Source organism: Dromiciops gliroides, chromosome 4, assembly GCF_019393635.1.
Source record: "Dromiciops gliroides isolate mDroGli1 chromosome 4, mDroGli1.pri, whole genome shotgun sequence".
Taxonomy (NCBI): Eukaryota; Metazoa; Chordata; class Mammalia; order Microbiotheria; family Microbiotheriidae; genus Dromiciops; species Dromiciops gliroides.
Window position 1 is genome coordinate 236666249 of NC_057864.1, and position 16649 is coordinate 236682897.

Consider the following 16649-nt stretch of genomic DNA (forward strand, 5'->3'; position numbering starts at 1 on the left):
TGAGTTTGTTATATCGCTTTTGTATGTACTAGCACTGCCAACCCCAGTTTGGTTATAAACTGAGGTGCTGAGGACAGGGAAGAGGAGAGGAGAAAACAAATGTGTTTCTATGAAACTTTCAAATGGGGAACTGCATAATCATGTCTGCAATCTAGTGGTCTTTATCCACAGTTAATAGTCCAAGATGTTTTGGGTCCACTTTTACCACTACTCTAAATGGATAAGGGTCCTGGCCCAACTAGCCTATAGCCACAAGGGTTCAGCAATTTATGGGTGGGCTCACCCCCTGCAGGGGCCTCCTTGTCCTTGGGAACTCAGGAGGTAACAAGAGGCCTCAATGGCCATTCCCAAGCACTCTCAGGTCAACTGTCAACTTTCTAATCAAGTACCTCGTGCTGATTTCCTTTTTTCTCTCCCTCCCAATACCTCTGAAACAAAATGGAAGTCTTCAAATGGATTTAGAAGAGGTCATTTCACTCTCTGGGAATAATCCTCATATTTGGGGATATGTTTTATCCCTCTTAGGCAAAGCTTTCAGAAGCAAATGCCCTTTCCCATCAGACCAGTGATCTGAGATCACAAGGTGCTCCCCCTAAAAACCTATCCACCCCACCTCACCCCCATACATTCTCCTTTCTGGCATATTTCATACAATAGGATCATAGATTTAGAGGCAGAAGGAACCTCAGAGGCCACAATATTTAATCCCCAAGAGGCTAGTGACTTGCTCTGGGTCACACATTTAATAAATATTCAAGGCAGTATTTGAACCCAGATCTTCCCAACTCAAAGTCAACTTCCTATCTATTGTGTCCTACCGCCTCTCATAAAAATTCATGGCCTATATGTATAACTTGACTTTTGGATTTAGACCCCAAAGCTGACATGGGGAGATGTGATACCTGCCCTTCCTGAGACATGTACTCCCTAGCCCCGACCCCTCACCCCAATCTGAATTTCTGAAGCTTATGGGATTTTAAGAGATCTCAATTTCTATTTTTGGCACAAATGTGTGAAGAGGAAGGAAGATGGGGTGAGAAAGAGGGCAGAAAGAAATTTATTTTTGCCTGCAAAAAGCACCAAGTTAGAAAGATGATGAATTACAGTCTCATGAGACTGTCCTTATCATTTCTATCAGCCATCCTATTTTCCTCATCTAGGGAGAGCATTGAGGGGTATGATACTCCCTTTCCCTGACACCCCTCCAGAAAAGGGAGTGAAGGTGCAGGCTGCCGGCAGCTGGCTGAAGTCAGAAAAGGGCTTTTCAACAACTTCTTCAGCTGACACACATTAATGCTAATAGGTTACTTTATAAATCACTGAGAAGTGCTTGTATTGCTCACTGACAGGAAAGTTTTTTTGGGGGGGGAGGCCTGGGAGGTTCTTATGATTTACTGATTTTGTGGAGTGCCACATACACAAGGAGAAAACCAAGGAATTGCCTGAAGTATGGAATGACTTGTTCTAGATCAGGGCTTCTTAAACTTTTCCCACTGGCTACCCATTTTTGCCCAAGAAATTTTTATGCAACCCCAGGTATATAGGTATATAAAATAGGTATACATAACTTCTTACTCTTGCCAAATTTTCCATGACCCCCACATTCAGTTATGTGACCCCATATGAAGTCAAACCCACAATTTAAGAAGATAGATTCTAGATCACTCCCTCCCTAATTGATTTCTCAGGAAAGTCTAATTATTTCAGTTCTCCCCCTTCAACATTTAGGCTACTCATACCAAATTAGTTGGTATGGTTAGCTAAAGTTGTTCAGGTAATTGAGAAGAAGCAGAACCAGTCATGGAGGCATGACTTGGTATGAAAGAAGAAGAGGTACCAAAAGTCCAAGACACTCAGGATTTAAGGTATTTCAAGAAATGGGGGGGGGGGAAAGAAATGGGGAGGGATCAAAGGAATCCATTGTGAGGAACCACATCAAAACCAAACAGTAGTTTAGGCAATTAAGATCCTGGCTCCCCTTTTTTCATATCTCCACTTTCTTCCCTCCCAGAAACTGTTCAAACACCTTGGAAGCCTATCCAAACTTTGGGGAACTAAAGTGTTGTTCCATGGAAATCCAGTAAAGAGAACTGAAGAATAAAAGGGGATCCTGGGAAACAACAGGAAATGTGTTGTCTGGGCCCATAAGAATTGCTGACCTACCCTCTCCATTAAAGGATGGGCTAGGATGACCCTTTGTGCCTGTATAGAAAGCTCAGGAAGTAAAGTTATCATTGCAATAGTTTTGCCAGTGTGAATTAAGAGAAACCAGGGTTTAACCAGCAAAGAACATGCTGTCCTCAGCAACATTACTCTGTGTGAAGGAAAGAGGGGGGAAGCTGGAGGAGATAGGGTAGAGACTGGCTACTCTGGCCAGGTGGGAGGTTTTGCATGAGCAGGCTGCAAATGAGAGGTAACCCTTGTTCTGGCTTACCTGTCTAGTCTGGACTAGGTTTTCCTCAGCAAAGAGGAGCCATCCTTTATGCATGACACCATTTGATCATAGAAGGGGATTCCTGATTGGAAATGCCACTTGGGAGAACTGAAAGATTCTACGCATCTACATGCCCTAAATAAGGGGATCAAGTCTAGATATAGCCTTGGCTCAGGAACAGCAGGGATTATTCTTTACCAATAGGAAAGTCACAGGCTACAGTGGCCAAGACCAAGACACTTCTCCATGCCAACCATGGATGTGACTTCAGTAAGCACATGGTAATGGTTCTAACATGAATGTGGGATCCCCGTGTGACTCTATGAAATGGTGCAGCAGAAAATGCACTGAGCTGGTAGTGAGGAGAGGTAGGCTCTAGTTCTGACTGCCACTTGTATGACTTTGGACAAGTCACTTAACGTTATTGAAGTTAAACTAAATATTCTCCTAAGGTCTACTATATCTCTAACCTTCTATAAGAGGAAGGAGGTGTTGTGGAAAGTGTGCTAGATTAGATAGAATTGGGAATCAGAGGACCTGGATTCAAATTCTGACTCTATTTACTAGCATGCATAGGTTGCTTAATCTCTCTGGGCCTCAGTTTCTTTGTCTGTAAAATGACAGCATTTACTAGATGATTTCTGATGTTTTTTCCAAGTCCAAATTGATGATATTAAATATTACCCCAAGATTCCATAAAGTCTGTGGCTATTTTCTCCCCAGGCCACGGCCTGGCTCCCCAAGTAGTGAGGCATCCTTTTATGAAGTCCCTCCCACTGCCTGTACTTAGAGTCAGAAGCCTGGCTCTGATTCCAGCTGTTTCTCTGCATGGATCTTCTTTAAATAAATAAGTGGATAAATCAACAAATTAGCCTTCTTGGGGACACTTCAGTTCCTTCACTAAGAACTAGGAGAATCTGGTTTGTGGATTTCTCCGAATGTTAATAGAAGAGGAACCCTCCCTGCACCTCATGTGCTAGTTTCATCAAATCCTCTGAGTCATTCCTTCTTGCTTCATTTTCATTGAAGGGAGAAAAAATAAACATCAGAAAGTTAATCCATTCGTGCTTGCTTCACTGAACAAAAATAGATTCTCTCGTCTCCTTTTAATTTTTTGTCCCTAGAAGCAAAGATATTTGCAGATGGATTACATGTTCTTTCTATGACCCTGCCCCCTAAACCTGGGGATCTCTATACAGTGTTCACATGCAGGGACCTCTGAAGTATGTCTGCATGTATTTGGCTTTGTCCCTGACACTAAGCCTGATGAATATGACCCCTTCCTCCTGGTATGTGGCACACCTGTGCAAAGGAGAGGAAAGAAGAGTGAGGTTTTAGATTGGGATCTGAAAGCTATGCACCTACAAAAATGTATTAAAACCTTTCTTTCTTCTCCTCGGAGACTCTCCCCACTCCCCTTTGTTTCTGCTTAACTTGGCCACACTGCCCAAAATAACCAGTGTTAAGTCCAAAAGCAAGGAAGATAAAGGGAAGGGAAGGGGGCAGGGGGGGGGGAGGCTGAAGGGAGGCAGGAGGGGGAGGCCAAGGGAGAGGTCCAGAGGAAAACAGAGGAGGGAGAGAGGGAGGAGAAGAGGTTGACAAAGAGGGAGGGATACAGGGAGAGGGAGCAAGAAGGACAGGGGGAGGATGGGAGATGGAAGGGGGGGGGAGAGAAAACAGTCGAAGGAGAGGATTGCAGAAAGAGGGTGTCCAGCTGAACGGTCCCATTGAGGGGTGGAGATGTCACGGAAGGTGGCCAGAGGTTGGCCCTCCTCCCCACTCACCCTTGCAGGCCTTTCTGTGAGTGATCGGCTTGTTCATATCTCGGTAGTAGCCTTCCTTGCAGTAGTGGCAGTGGCGGCCCGCAGTGTTGTGGCGACAGTTGAGGCAGACTCCCCCGCTCTTGCGCCCGGACAGCTTATAGAGCTCCATATTGAAGCGGCAGCGGCGGGCGTGCAGGTTGCAGTTACAGGCTGCAGGAGAAGCAGAGGGAGAGTGTGTTGGTTTGGAGGGCCTTAGTCTCTACTACCTGATCAGACCTACTGTGAGGAAATACTCCCTCTTACACTGGCCACATTGGTAAACATTAATAGGGCCTCTGCTGTAGGCAGGGCCCCTCAGCCAGGTGTTACAGATAAAAGGAGACAAATTCCCCAGAGAAGTTTACGATTACATGTGCCACTGAGCTGGAATTGCTCAGGGCTTTCTTGTAGCTACTGGATGCAAGACAACACAGCAGAGAACCCTCCCCCCCTCCCCAATTTTACTGCATATCTATGAACTGAGAAGAGTAACAAAGATATTAATATTACTACTAGCAAATGTGAACATTGCACTAGTCCTCGCATCCACAAAATGTGAAAATAACCAGAGGAAAGTCTAGATCACATCTGATAAATCTTCTGTAGAGAGAGGTTTATGGAAAGATATGTATATGTAGAAGAATCACAACACATAAGATTGTTTATGATGACATCAAAAATGCATCAAAGTTGGGGCAGCTAGGTGGCTCAGTGGATAAAGCACCAGTCCTGGAGTCAGGAGGACCTGAGTTCAAATCTGACCTCAGGCACTTGACACTTACTTACAAGCAAGTAAAAAAAAATCCATCAAAGTGATGATGATGATAGCTCATATTTATATAATTTTTTTTTTGCCTGGCAATGAGGGTTAAGTGACTTGCCTAGGATCACACAGCTAATAAGTGTCAAGTGTCTGAGGTCGGATTTGAACTCAGGTCCTCCTGCATCCAAGTTCAGTGCTTTATCCACTATGCCACCTAGCTGCCCCCTATATAGCACTTTAATAAAGGTTCACAAAATACTTTCCTACAATAACACTGTCAGGCATCAAGCATATATACATATATATGGTATAGAATTATATATTTATATATACATGCACACACATATATATATATGTGTGTATATGTGTGTGTATGCTTGGAAAGATAGTGTGCGTGTGTACATACATATGTATCATTTATATGTTTCAGACCTATGGTTTCATTGGTATAGGGAGGTCCCTAGTGAGGAAACTCTCTCTGCCAATGCTGATGGATACCTGTCTTCAGCTTTTGGCTTTAGTCAGTTGCCTAGTGGCACAGAGAGGTTAATTCATTTGTCCAAATTCACACAGCCAGTATATGTCAGAATTGGCATTTAAATCCAGGTCCTCTTGACTCAGAACCAAGCTCTCAACATATCCTCTCAGTGTGAATATTATTATTCCCATTTTAGAGGTGGGAAAACAGGCTCCAAGAAGTTGTGACTTACCCATGGTCACAAAGCTAGTAATTTGTGACCAGTTCTACTGACTCCAGGAGCTCTCTTTCTAGAGCCTGGACCAGACACGTAAGGCAGAAGGGAACAATTATTTATTGGGTGCTTACTATTTGCCAGACATTGTAAACAAGAGCTTTACAAATATTATCTGATTTGAAGCAAAAGACCATATTCCTTCCTTAGAGGAGTTTTAGTCTAATAGGAAAGAAGAGACATAAACACAACTAAGTTTATGATACAATGAAATATGATGAATGTTGCATGGGCAGCAGCTTTTAAGAAGCACTTAGAGGGGCAGCTAGATGGCGCAGTGGATAAAGCACCGGACCTGGATTCAGGTACCTGAGTTCAAATCTGACCTCAGACACTTGACACTTACTAGCTGTGTGACCCTGGCCAAGTCACTTAACCCCAATTGCCTTACCAAGAAAAAAAAAAAGAAGCACTTAGGAACATGGGTTTTCTGATTATTAGAGGTTTTCATGCAATGACTATTGGGTGTGAAGTAGAAGGGATTCTTATTCATTACAGGTTGGGCTAAATGGCCTCTGGGGTCCCGTTCAACTCTGAGATTCTGTGAAGGAAGCAAGTCTCCTGGCCCCTGACCCCTCTCCTGGAAAACCAACCTCATGCTTCCCTAGCCCCAAAGCTAGAAGAGGCTGGTATATCTTTGCCATATGTACCTCAGATCAACAAAGAGGTCTTTTAAAACAACTGGTCACACAAAAGACAACTAAGGAACAGAACATCAAAAGGTCAGCTCCTTCTCTCCCCCTCCTTCTCCCCTTCTCCCCTTCTCCTCTCTCCTCAGAGCTATCAGGGACACCTAAAGTGGCAATTGCAAGAACCTGGTATATGGTAAAGTATTTTATGCTTGTTTTCTTTGCTCTTTATTTTATTTTCTCTACACAAATGGAAAAATGCCCTGGGTAAGGCAAGCCACATCTGGACCTTTCTGCTCCACATGGAGGTGACACTCAACTCCCTGCCTGTCACCAGCCTCCTCCTCCAGAGAGACACCTTAATCCCTGATTCCTTCCTGTTTATCTCCTATTTCACTTGGAGAGAAAAATATTTGGTATTTGTTTCATTATCAAATTTCAAACTGAGCGGAAAAGGCAGCTTTATTATGGCCAGGAGGTCAGGGCTCTAATCTTGCCAACAACCTAACACCCTGGGCAAGGCCAAACAAAACGGCTAAAGATGACTGGAAGAGAACCAAGGAGTCAGAATCACAGCATGTTATAGCTGGAAGGGGACTTAAAGGTCATTAAATCTAACCCCTTCATTTTACAGATGAGAAAACTGAGGCCCAGCTGTGACTTGAGCAAAGCCACATATCTAGTTCATATCAAAGCGGGGATTTGAACCCTGGTGTCATGGTTCTAAATGCAGTGTTCTTTCTAATGCACCATAGCTGTCTTCATTGAGCTTTAAACTTGAAGGGCCTGGGAAATCATTTAATTTAATCCTCCCTCATTTTACAAATGTGGAAACTGCATCCCATGGAAGGGATATACATATATATTGGTCAAAAGCTGTGCATGAACAGAAAACTGGGTCTACGACCGAAGAAGAGATGGTACTCTGAATGGCACTTGGAAAATGGTGCCATATTTTTAATGACTCCAAACTTCTCCCTAAAAAAAAGGCTCATTTAAAAATTTAAAAAAAAAACACCTTCCATTTTTTTAAAGTCAATATTCTCCTAATAACACTGGATGTCAGGGGCAGCTAGGTGGTACAGTGGATAAAGCACCGGCCCTGGATTCAGGAGGACCTGAATTCAAATCTGGCCTCAGATATTTGACACTTACTAGCTATGTGACCCTGGGCAAGGCACTTAAGCCCAATTACCTCACCAAAACAAAGAAACAAAAAAACACCACCACCACTGGATGTCTATAAGTCATAAAATATTGAGTCTCTGAAAAATTAAGTTTGTAGGTCACCCAAAGGATATTAATAGGATTTTAAAAGGATAATAATAGGTAGTGAAGAGAATAAATAGTGCACAAATACATAAAAATTAGGGAAGGCATTCCCAGGATCGGGAAGGGTTTCATGTGGTGCTTATGATGCAGTTTGTGAGCAGAAGGTAAGGTGAGAATACATTCCAGGTGCAGCAATAGTCAAGTACAAAGATGCAGAGATGGGAGCTGGACTGTCATGTGAAGAGAGCCAGAAAGAGGGCCACTTTGTCTAGATTTTGGAGAACAGGAGAAAGAGTAATATACTAATGACAGAAAAAAGAGGGGACAAGGAAGATTAGGAAAGGCTCTGAAAGCTAAATAGAGGAATTTCTATTTTATTCTAGCCACAATAAATTGACCAAGTAGGGAAGAGATAAGATCAGATCTGCCCTTAAGGAAAATCAGTTTAGCAGCAGTGTGGAAGATGAGTTGGACTGGAGAGACACTCAAGATAAAGATCAATTAGGAGGCCTGGCAACAATCTAGAGAAGAGGTGATAAGCGCCTCAATTAAAGTAGTGGTTGCTTAAGTGGAAAGAAGGGGTCTGATGGTAGAGATGTTGTAGAGATATAAATGACAAGATTTTGCACTTGATTGGATATGTGAAGATAAGTAGGACAAAGGAGAGTGAGGAGAGTAGGATAATGATTAGGTTAAGCATCTGGGGAAATGGGGGGGGGGGTGCCCGCAATGAAAAAGAGAAGTTTGGAAGAAGGGTGTTGGGGTTTTTTTGAGGGAAAGATAACTAGTTCTATTTTCAACATGTTGAATTTTCAGATATCTCTTGAACATCCAGTTTGAGATGTCCTATAGGCCACGGTTGAAGCAAGGGGGAGGATCAGGCATAGAATAGGCATGATAATTAAACCCATGGGAGCTGACATGGTCACAAAGAGAGCTTGGATAAAAAAGAGTGGGAGGCCCTGGACGGAGCTTTGGGAAATATTGACAGTTATGGAGCATGTGGATGGTGAACCAGCAAAGGAGACCGAAAAAGTGTGGCTATACAGAGAGAAGGAAAATATTACAGAGGATGGTCAACGGTATCAAAGGAAGCAAATAAGTTGAAAAGGAGGAGGACTAAAAAACAAACATACAAACAAAATATCATCAGATTTGGCAATTAAGAGATAATTGGTCACTTTGGAGAGAGCAGTTTGAGTTGGTCGGTGAGGTCACAAGGCAAATTACAAAGAGCTGAAGAATGAATGAAAAGAGGAAGAGGGAAGTAGAGCACAGACAGCCCTTTCTGGGAGTTTGGTTGAGTTATCCTACATGTAGTAAGGTTATGGTAGGTCACGGTAGGGTTTAATGAAAGGGTTTTTTTCTTTTTAATTTTTGATTAGTAAAGACTTGGGCACGTTTGAAGACAGTAAGGAAGGAATCAATTGAAAAGAAAAGGTTAAAGTTCAGAAAGAGAGGATGATTGAAGTCGAAATCTGCTAGAGAAGTGGGAGGAAAGAGGATCAAAAGCACATGTGACAAAAAAGGGTCACCTCATTGTCAGGAGGAGAGGGTGGGGCACAGTGTCAAGGGATTTTGAGATAAAGATGAGGAGAACAGAAGGAAGTCACGTAAGATAGTCTCAATTTCCTCAGCAAAATAAGAGGTAAGATCTCCAGCTGAGACACTAAGGAAGGAGAAAGGGAAGGTGTGGGAGACTTAAGGAGAAAGAGAGGGTTTGGAAAAGCTTTTGTGGGGTGTGAGACAGGGAATCAATTACGAGGGAATAAAAGATTGCCTCACTGCACTGAGGGCACAGCTGAATTTGGAAAACATGAATTTGTAATGTACCAAATAAGTCCAATTATGTACTTCCTCCAGCCCCATTCAGCAAAACATGTGAGTAGGAGTAGAGAAAGCAAATGTTGAGAGTGATGCAGGGTTGGGGTTTGGCAAAAGATGAGGAGTGACTGACCAAGGAAGCAAAGGAATCAAGTAAAGAGAACTGGACTGGATAACTATAGGAGCAAGACTGGAGAGGGAAGAAATTGAAATCAGAGAAGGGGTAATGGTACTGGGGGTTGGGGATGGGGAGGGGGTAAGAGGATGAAAAATGGTTTTAGAAAAGGTAAGGTACAGAGAGAGATGGGATGATAAAAGGTTACTGTCAGAAGAGAATCAGTTTTTGACTTAGAAAGTGGAATTTATGGGTAATAGTATTTATTTAGTATTGTGTTTATACTATAAATAGTAATTTATGGGTAATAGTAAGATTCAGTGTGTGACTATCCATCCAGGTGTGTTGCTGAGACTGAGGAGAGAAAAGATCACGAGATTTTAAGAGACTGAAGAATTGGGCGGTTAGGGGGAGTTAAGGTGCATCATCATGGATGCCTTACTATAAAGACAAAAGTTGGAGGAAAAAAATGATGATCCAGGTGTTAAATTCCTTAAGGAAGAATGGAGAATGACCTGGAGGCTACTATGTAAACAGCCACCATGATCTGAATTAGATAGAAAATATTGATACTGTAAATCTAAAATGTCCTAAAAATGTGAAGATTTCATTCCAGTCTTACAGGTTTTTGATGAATTTCCAAAGATCTGTGAGACTGAATTAGCAATCATATCTGCCAGTTCTTTTCAGTATCCTGGGATGTGGTTCATTTGGACCTGGTGATTTCAACTCATTAAGAATTTCTAGATGCTTATTGCCTCCCTATTTAGCTTCAATATAGTGAAATTTTTAAAAAAGCATTTATTAATGAATGGATGGAAATGAACAAAAAAACATTTTTTTGGTGTCTGTTATATTGTAAAGTCCTGTGCTAAGCACTGAAAACAGGAATAGAAAACCAGGATAGTACCTACTCTCATTGCAATATGGGAACACTTTTAAGAGGTTTTAGCTGCAAGTTAGATAGATGGAATGGCCCAGTAGTCCCTAGGATATACAACAGCAAAAGAGAAAGTGGTGTATCTCCCTTAAAGTCATTTCTACCAGTGAAACTGGTATTTGTGATATTCCAGTCATCTTCACACTACTCTTGCCTATGTTCTATATATTATCCTTATTTCCTTCCCATCAGAACCTTGGACTGAGCCTCTGGGTCTCAGAGCCCTAATAACTGAGATTTTGCCTCATCTTTCCTGGAACTAGACCTTTCTGTCATTTCCTGGCCATATTCACACTACAAGAATGTGTGTGGGGGCAGCTAGGTGGCCCAGTGGATAGAGCACCGGCCTTGGATTCAGGAGTACCTGAGTTCAAATATGACCTCAGACACTTAACACTTACTAGCTGTGTGACCCTGGGCAAGTCACTTAACCCCAATTGCCTCACTAAAAAAAAAGAGAGAGAGAGAATGTGTGTGAAGCTATTGGTTGCTGAGGATATAGCAACTGTAGCACCTGTGGATGCAGCTGACAGGCCACATCTCCATAAGATTAGCTCCCTTGGCAAAGGCTAAAGAAATCAGCTGATAGCAAAATTGGTAGGTTGGGGGAACGGGGTGGAGGCTTCAATTTTTGGAGCCCATAGGTCTGGATCCTAGGCTGATTACATCAAAATCTGAGGAAAGTTGTGATAGGTTGAGGTGGTGGTGGTTTGACACTTCTGGCAATGTTATCTTTTAGATCTCCCTCAGAACACCTTGCTGCTTCAGCTAGGTTAACCTTGCCTGTTGTATGCCAGGAATGATATGGGATACAAAAATAAAAATAAATGAGCCCCTGCACCCAAAAAGCTTATTTTCTCCTGGGATGGAGGAGACAAGACAGAAATAGTTAAGTAAATAAAAACCATAGGGGCGGCTAGGTGGTGCAGTGGATAGAGCACTGGCCCTGGAGTCAGGAGGACCTGAGTTCAAATCCAGCCTCAGACACTTGACACTTACTAGCTGTGTGACCTTGGGCAAGTCACTTAACCCCAATTTCCTCACCAAAAAAACCCCACAAAATAAAATAAAATAAAAACTATGGTTAATTCTTTCCACTTTGCGACTTTCCCTATCATGGTTTCTATATATCGCAGGTCGACATAAGAAATTAAATGGGAATTTGGGGGGAGTTTTGCGGAAGCTGCAAAGGCCAGGAGATAACTATGACCAAACACTTAATCCAAATTTTACAGTACTGTAAACACTCCATATAAGAAAAAGGAAAAAAAAAATCAGACTTCTCAGGTCCAAAGGGAGGGCCAAATTTTAAGTGGATTTTACAGGTAACCAGGGCACTGTGCCCTATACCCATGATGTGGAAGGGATAACTGTATATACAAATAACTTAGGAGAGGAGGAAGAACACCAACAATTCAAAGGATTCAGGAAAGGCTTAGGGTAGACACTTGATCTCTTGAAGGGAGCTCAGCATTCTGAGAGGTTGAAGAAAAGATACAGCATGCTAGGCATGAAGAACAATGGCATACAAGAAACAGCAACAAGATCGGTTTGGCCGGGACATAGAGGGTGTGACAGGGATGGAATGTCAAGTTAATCTAGAAAGATAGGTTGGAGTAAAATTGAAAAGGGCTTCAAATGCCAAACAGAGGGATTTATATTTTAACCTGGAGGAAATAGGAACTTGGAGTATCTTGAGCAAAGTAGTGAAATGATCAAAACTCTGCTTTAACTGTAACTTTCACAGCTATGCTGGGGATAACTGGAGAGAAAAGGGAAACCCATTGGGAGGCTATTGTACTAGTGAGAGGTAAGAGAGGCCTGAAACTAGGGTAGTGGCCATGTAAATGGAGAGAAGGGGAAGCATGCTACAAATATTGGCAGTCTACGATGGAAGTGGAAAGAGTGCTGCACCTGGAGTTATAGTCCTTGAGTCCAAATTCTGCCTTTGCTCCTTATTATCTGTGTGGCGCCTTAGGCAAGGATATAATATTCACCTCAGTTTTCTCATCTAAAGTTAGAGAGTCGAATCACATGATTTCTGAGGTTCCTTCCAATTTGAGCTGTATGGTCTTATATATCTTTTGATTTCATTTATGAGACTAGAGATGCAGGGAAGGCGTTATGGAAGGAGTTGGGGAGCTTGGAATCAAGAGAGGTTCTCCCAAACCATTTCTCAAACCCCTTGCAACTTGTCTTCCAGCATTTGAATTAAAGTATTTGTTTCAAGGTTAATAATCTCTCTTTTTTTTTTTTAAGTGAGGCAATTGGGGTTAAGTGACTTGCCCACAGCTAGTAAGTGTTAAGTGTCTGAGGCTGGATTTGAACTCAGGTAGTCCTGACTCCAGGGCCAGTGCTCTATCCACTGCACCACCTAGCTGCCCCTCAAGGTTAATAATCTCTTAATTACCATAGAGGGCATTCCTTTTTTTATCTCTTTTCAACTTTGAAAACTAATGACCACTTGGATAGTCCCTCTTTCCTCAGCTTTTGTAATATTGCTCCATCCTGGTTCTTCTACATGTCTGAGGACTTCTCAGTCTCCTTTGCTACAGGAGCACCTTCCAACTATGAATGCCCACCACTCTTCCTAATTTCCCTATTTCTCTCAAGAGCAACATCTTTTCAATTCCCCAAGTTCGAAAATTCAAGGCCCTCTGAGATTATGCACTTTCCCTAACCTTCCTTATACAATTAGGTTCCACATCTTGTCAAGTCTACCTCAAAATCATTCAATTAATCAATCAAGAAGTTGAAAGCCAAAGCCAGTTCCAGAAATCTGGCACTTGAAGGGAGATCATTGCCTTGGCCTGTCAAAATAAAAGAAATAGCACCATCCAGAGATATCACTGTACAGGGGGAGAGGGCTTGAGTCCATATTTCTTAGAAATTTTTAAAAAAAAAGTTGTTCAAATAAGCTGGGGCTTGGGGGGGTGGGAAAAAATTTTTTTTAATCGATTAAAACCCTTAGCTAGGGGCAGCTAGATGATGCAGTGGATAGAGCACCGGCCCTGGAGTCAGGAGTACCTGAGTTCAAATCTGGCCTCAGACACTTAACACTTACTAGCTGTGTGACCCTGGGCAAGTCACTTAACCCCAATTACCTCACTAAAACAAACAAACAAACAAAAACAAACCAAAAAACCCTTAGCTAATGGGATTAAAATAAAGAAAATTAAATTGCTAATATGAAAAGGGATAAAACAATTTATGAAGAAGAAATAAAGTCACTGGAAACAATTCTGCCCAATTACATGACAGCAAAAAGATACCTTAAATGAAATGAATTAATATTTACAAAAGTGTAAAATGCCCAGATTAATAGAACATGAAGCAGAGAACCAAATTAAACCAATATCAGAAAAAGAATTTGAACAAATCATAAATTCTATTACTGAAAGAAGAATTAACTCCAATTTAAAATAAATTGTTTTCAAAAACAGGGAAAATGGCATCCTACCAAATTCTTTCTATGAGGCAATATGGTCCTGATGCCTAAACCAGAGAGAGAGCAGAGAGAGAAAAAAATAGACTAATGTCAAAGGAAAAATATGGAATAAAGTATTAGCAAAAGGGCTATAAGAACATATTTTTAAAACTATATAATATGAACAAATGAGATTTATGCCAGGAATGTAGGGTTGCTTCAATATTAGGAAAACTATAAACATTGTCCATATTAATAACAAAAACAAAAATCACCTTTCATGTAAAAACACTTGAAAACAGGAATGAATGGACTGTTCCTTAATATATAGTAAGTGGTATCTAACTAAAAGCATCAGCAAACATTATATGTAAATGAACGACACTTGAGGCTTTTTCCAATAGGATCTGGTTAAAGTAATAATAACAGCATTTTGAGTGAGATGAGCAGAACCAGGAGAACATTGTACAACAACATTGTGTGTTGATCATCTGTGATAGACTTGATTCTTCTCAGCAATACAATGGTCCAAGATAGTTCCAAAAAACTCATGATGGAAAATGCTCTCCAAATCCAGGGAAAAAAAAGAACTATGGAATCTATATGCAGATCGAACCATACTATTTCTATTTTTTTCTTTTTTTTTTCTTTTCCTTTTTGCTCTGATTCTTCTTTTATAGCATGACTAATGCAAAAATATGTTTAATGTGATTGTACATATATAACATATCAGATTGCTTGCTGTCTTGAGGAAGGGGAGGGAGGTAGAAAAATTTGAACCTAGAAATCTTATAAAAACAAATGTTGAAAACTATCTCTACATGTAACTGGAAAATAATAAAATACTTTTATGGAAAAAAAACAATAACAGCATTTCCATAGTGCTTTAAGGTTCATCAAACACTCTCATTTATTTTGATTTTCCACAAGTTGGTGAGACCTTCTAATTGGTTTCCTAGCTTCCAGTCTCTCTCCTCTCCAAAACATCTCCATACAGCTGCCAAAATAATGTTCTGAAAGTACAAGCCTGACCATGCTCCAGAATCTTCAGTAGATCCCTATTGCCTCCAAGGTAAAATACAAAAACCTTGGCTTGGCATTTAAAGTCAACTCTGGCCCAGCCCACCTTACCATCAAAATGTGTTGGAAAGAAAGAAATGAATGTGAAAGATGTTTCTGCCAACCTTTTCTCACATCCAGTTTACCAATGTTAATTCCTTCTCTCCCTTCTCTCTTAGCAGGGTACCTTTCCCCTTTGCTCAAAAAAACGGGGCTTTCTATCACATTTTTTTTCTCTCATGTCTCTAGGTTCTAACAAAACCAAGCTGTTTCCTAAACTCAAATTTCCATCTCCTGCCTCCATGTCTTTTCATGGGCTGTCCTCCAAGGCTGATGAAAAATGGTCTCTTCACCTTTGTCTTCTAGCATTCACTTATTTCCAGTCTTAATTTCTTTTTCCTGATTTCCCTTATTATTAATCCCTCTTACAACACACCCCCCCCATTATACTGTATATACTTATCAGGATAAATGCTTTATCTACTAAAATGTAAGCTTTAAGGTAGGGATTGGCTTTTGTTTCCTCCTTTTTTTTTTTGTATCTCCAAGTGCCTGGCCTAACACGAAATTGGGTGGGTCTACGAAAGTGTTTATTCAATTGACTTGAATAAAACATCAAAACTGATTTGAATCACTTCCTCCAACAATATATCTACTTATTTTTTTTAATTCCACAAAGACCTCTAATTTGAAGTATCAAAAGGCAAGCTAATGCTTATTGAGGGTCAAACTTTACTATTGTTAACTCCTTATGTTCTCCTTTTTATCATCTCCAGGGTAACCTCCAGTAAAATAAAAAGGCCTAAAAGTGAAATCTTTTAAAAAGTACAATTTGTACTTTTTCTGGATCTTTTTTTTCTCTGATAGGATGGTCGATCCAAAATAAAATGGCCAATGCATAGATCAAAGTGGATGAAAAAAAAATGGAAGACTTTTCTTTCTGAAAAAGTTTGAAAAAAGTTTCACTACATCAAAAGCATTAGTTAAGCAAGCTGGGGTTTCCCTTCTAGCCAAGGACTGGCTTTCGATTCAAGATAAATGCCCAGGAGATCAGTAGTCTGTGTTTATTGAACGCTTAGGAAGCTTTAGGCAAGGCTGAACACAAAGCAACCTTCTGTCAACAAGGCTTGTGAGACCCCTAAGAGAACTAAGCAAACACTACAGGAACAGGTTCTTCACACCTGTGTCTGTTTGGAAAGCCAGCCCCCTTTTGTCAAGCCATTAGACAAAGGAAGCTAAAGGATCCCCTCACCTCTCTCTAGAGAGCTCAGACTCTCTCTCCTTTTGCTGATAAGAGTTTCTGGGAGAGAAAGCCCTACGGTCTGGTAATGCTGCCTCTTTTGAGAAAGAAAACCAAAACTTGGGAGGGGGAATGGAGGCAGAAAAGGGTGTACAGGGTCAGACTACTGTGGCTCCTACTAAAGCATCAAGGGGGATGTGGAGAACAGCAAGAGAGGCTGCATGGCATGGTAACATACAAGGTCAAGGTGACCAAGGTGAGAAGTCATTCCTCTAGCCATGCATAAGATTGGCACAGAGACAATCTATTGTCACTTCTCTTTTCTTTCCCTTCTCTGTACTTTAGGTGGTTCTGTCCCTGGCTGGTTCAGGGCCACCAGGAAGCTACAGTAA

The 16649-nt window shown here is 41.2% G+C and overlaps 1 protein-coding gene across 1 annotated transcript in view; it reads right to left on the reverse strand.

Moving 5' to 3' along the window:
* Nucleotides 1-16649, reverse strand: part of NTN1 (netrin 1) — a 367906-nt gene that overhangs the window by 141508 nt on the left and 209749 nt on the right. The window contains exon 3 of the mRNA XM_044000003.1: nt 4219-4407. Coding sequence (XP_043855938.1) covers nt 4219-4407 — 189 coding nt within the window. The remainder of the gene's footprint in view (nt 1-4218; nt 4408-16649) is intronic.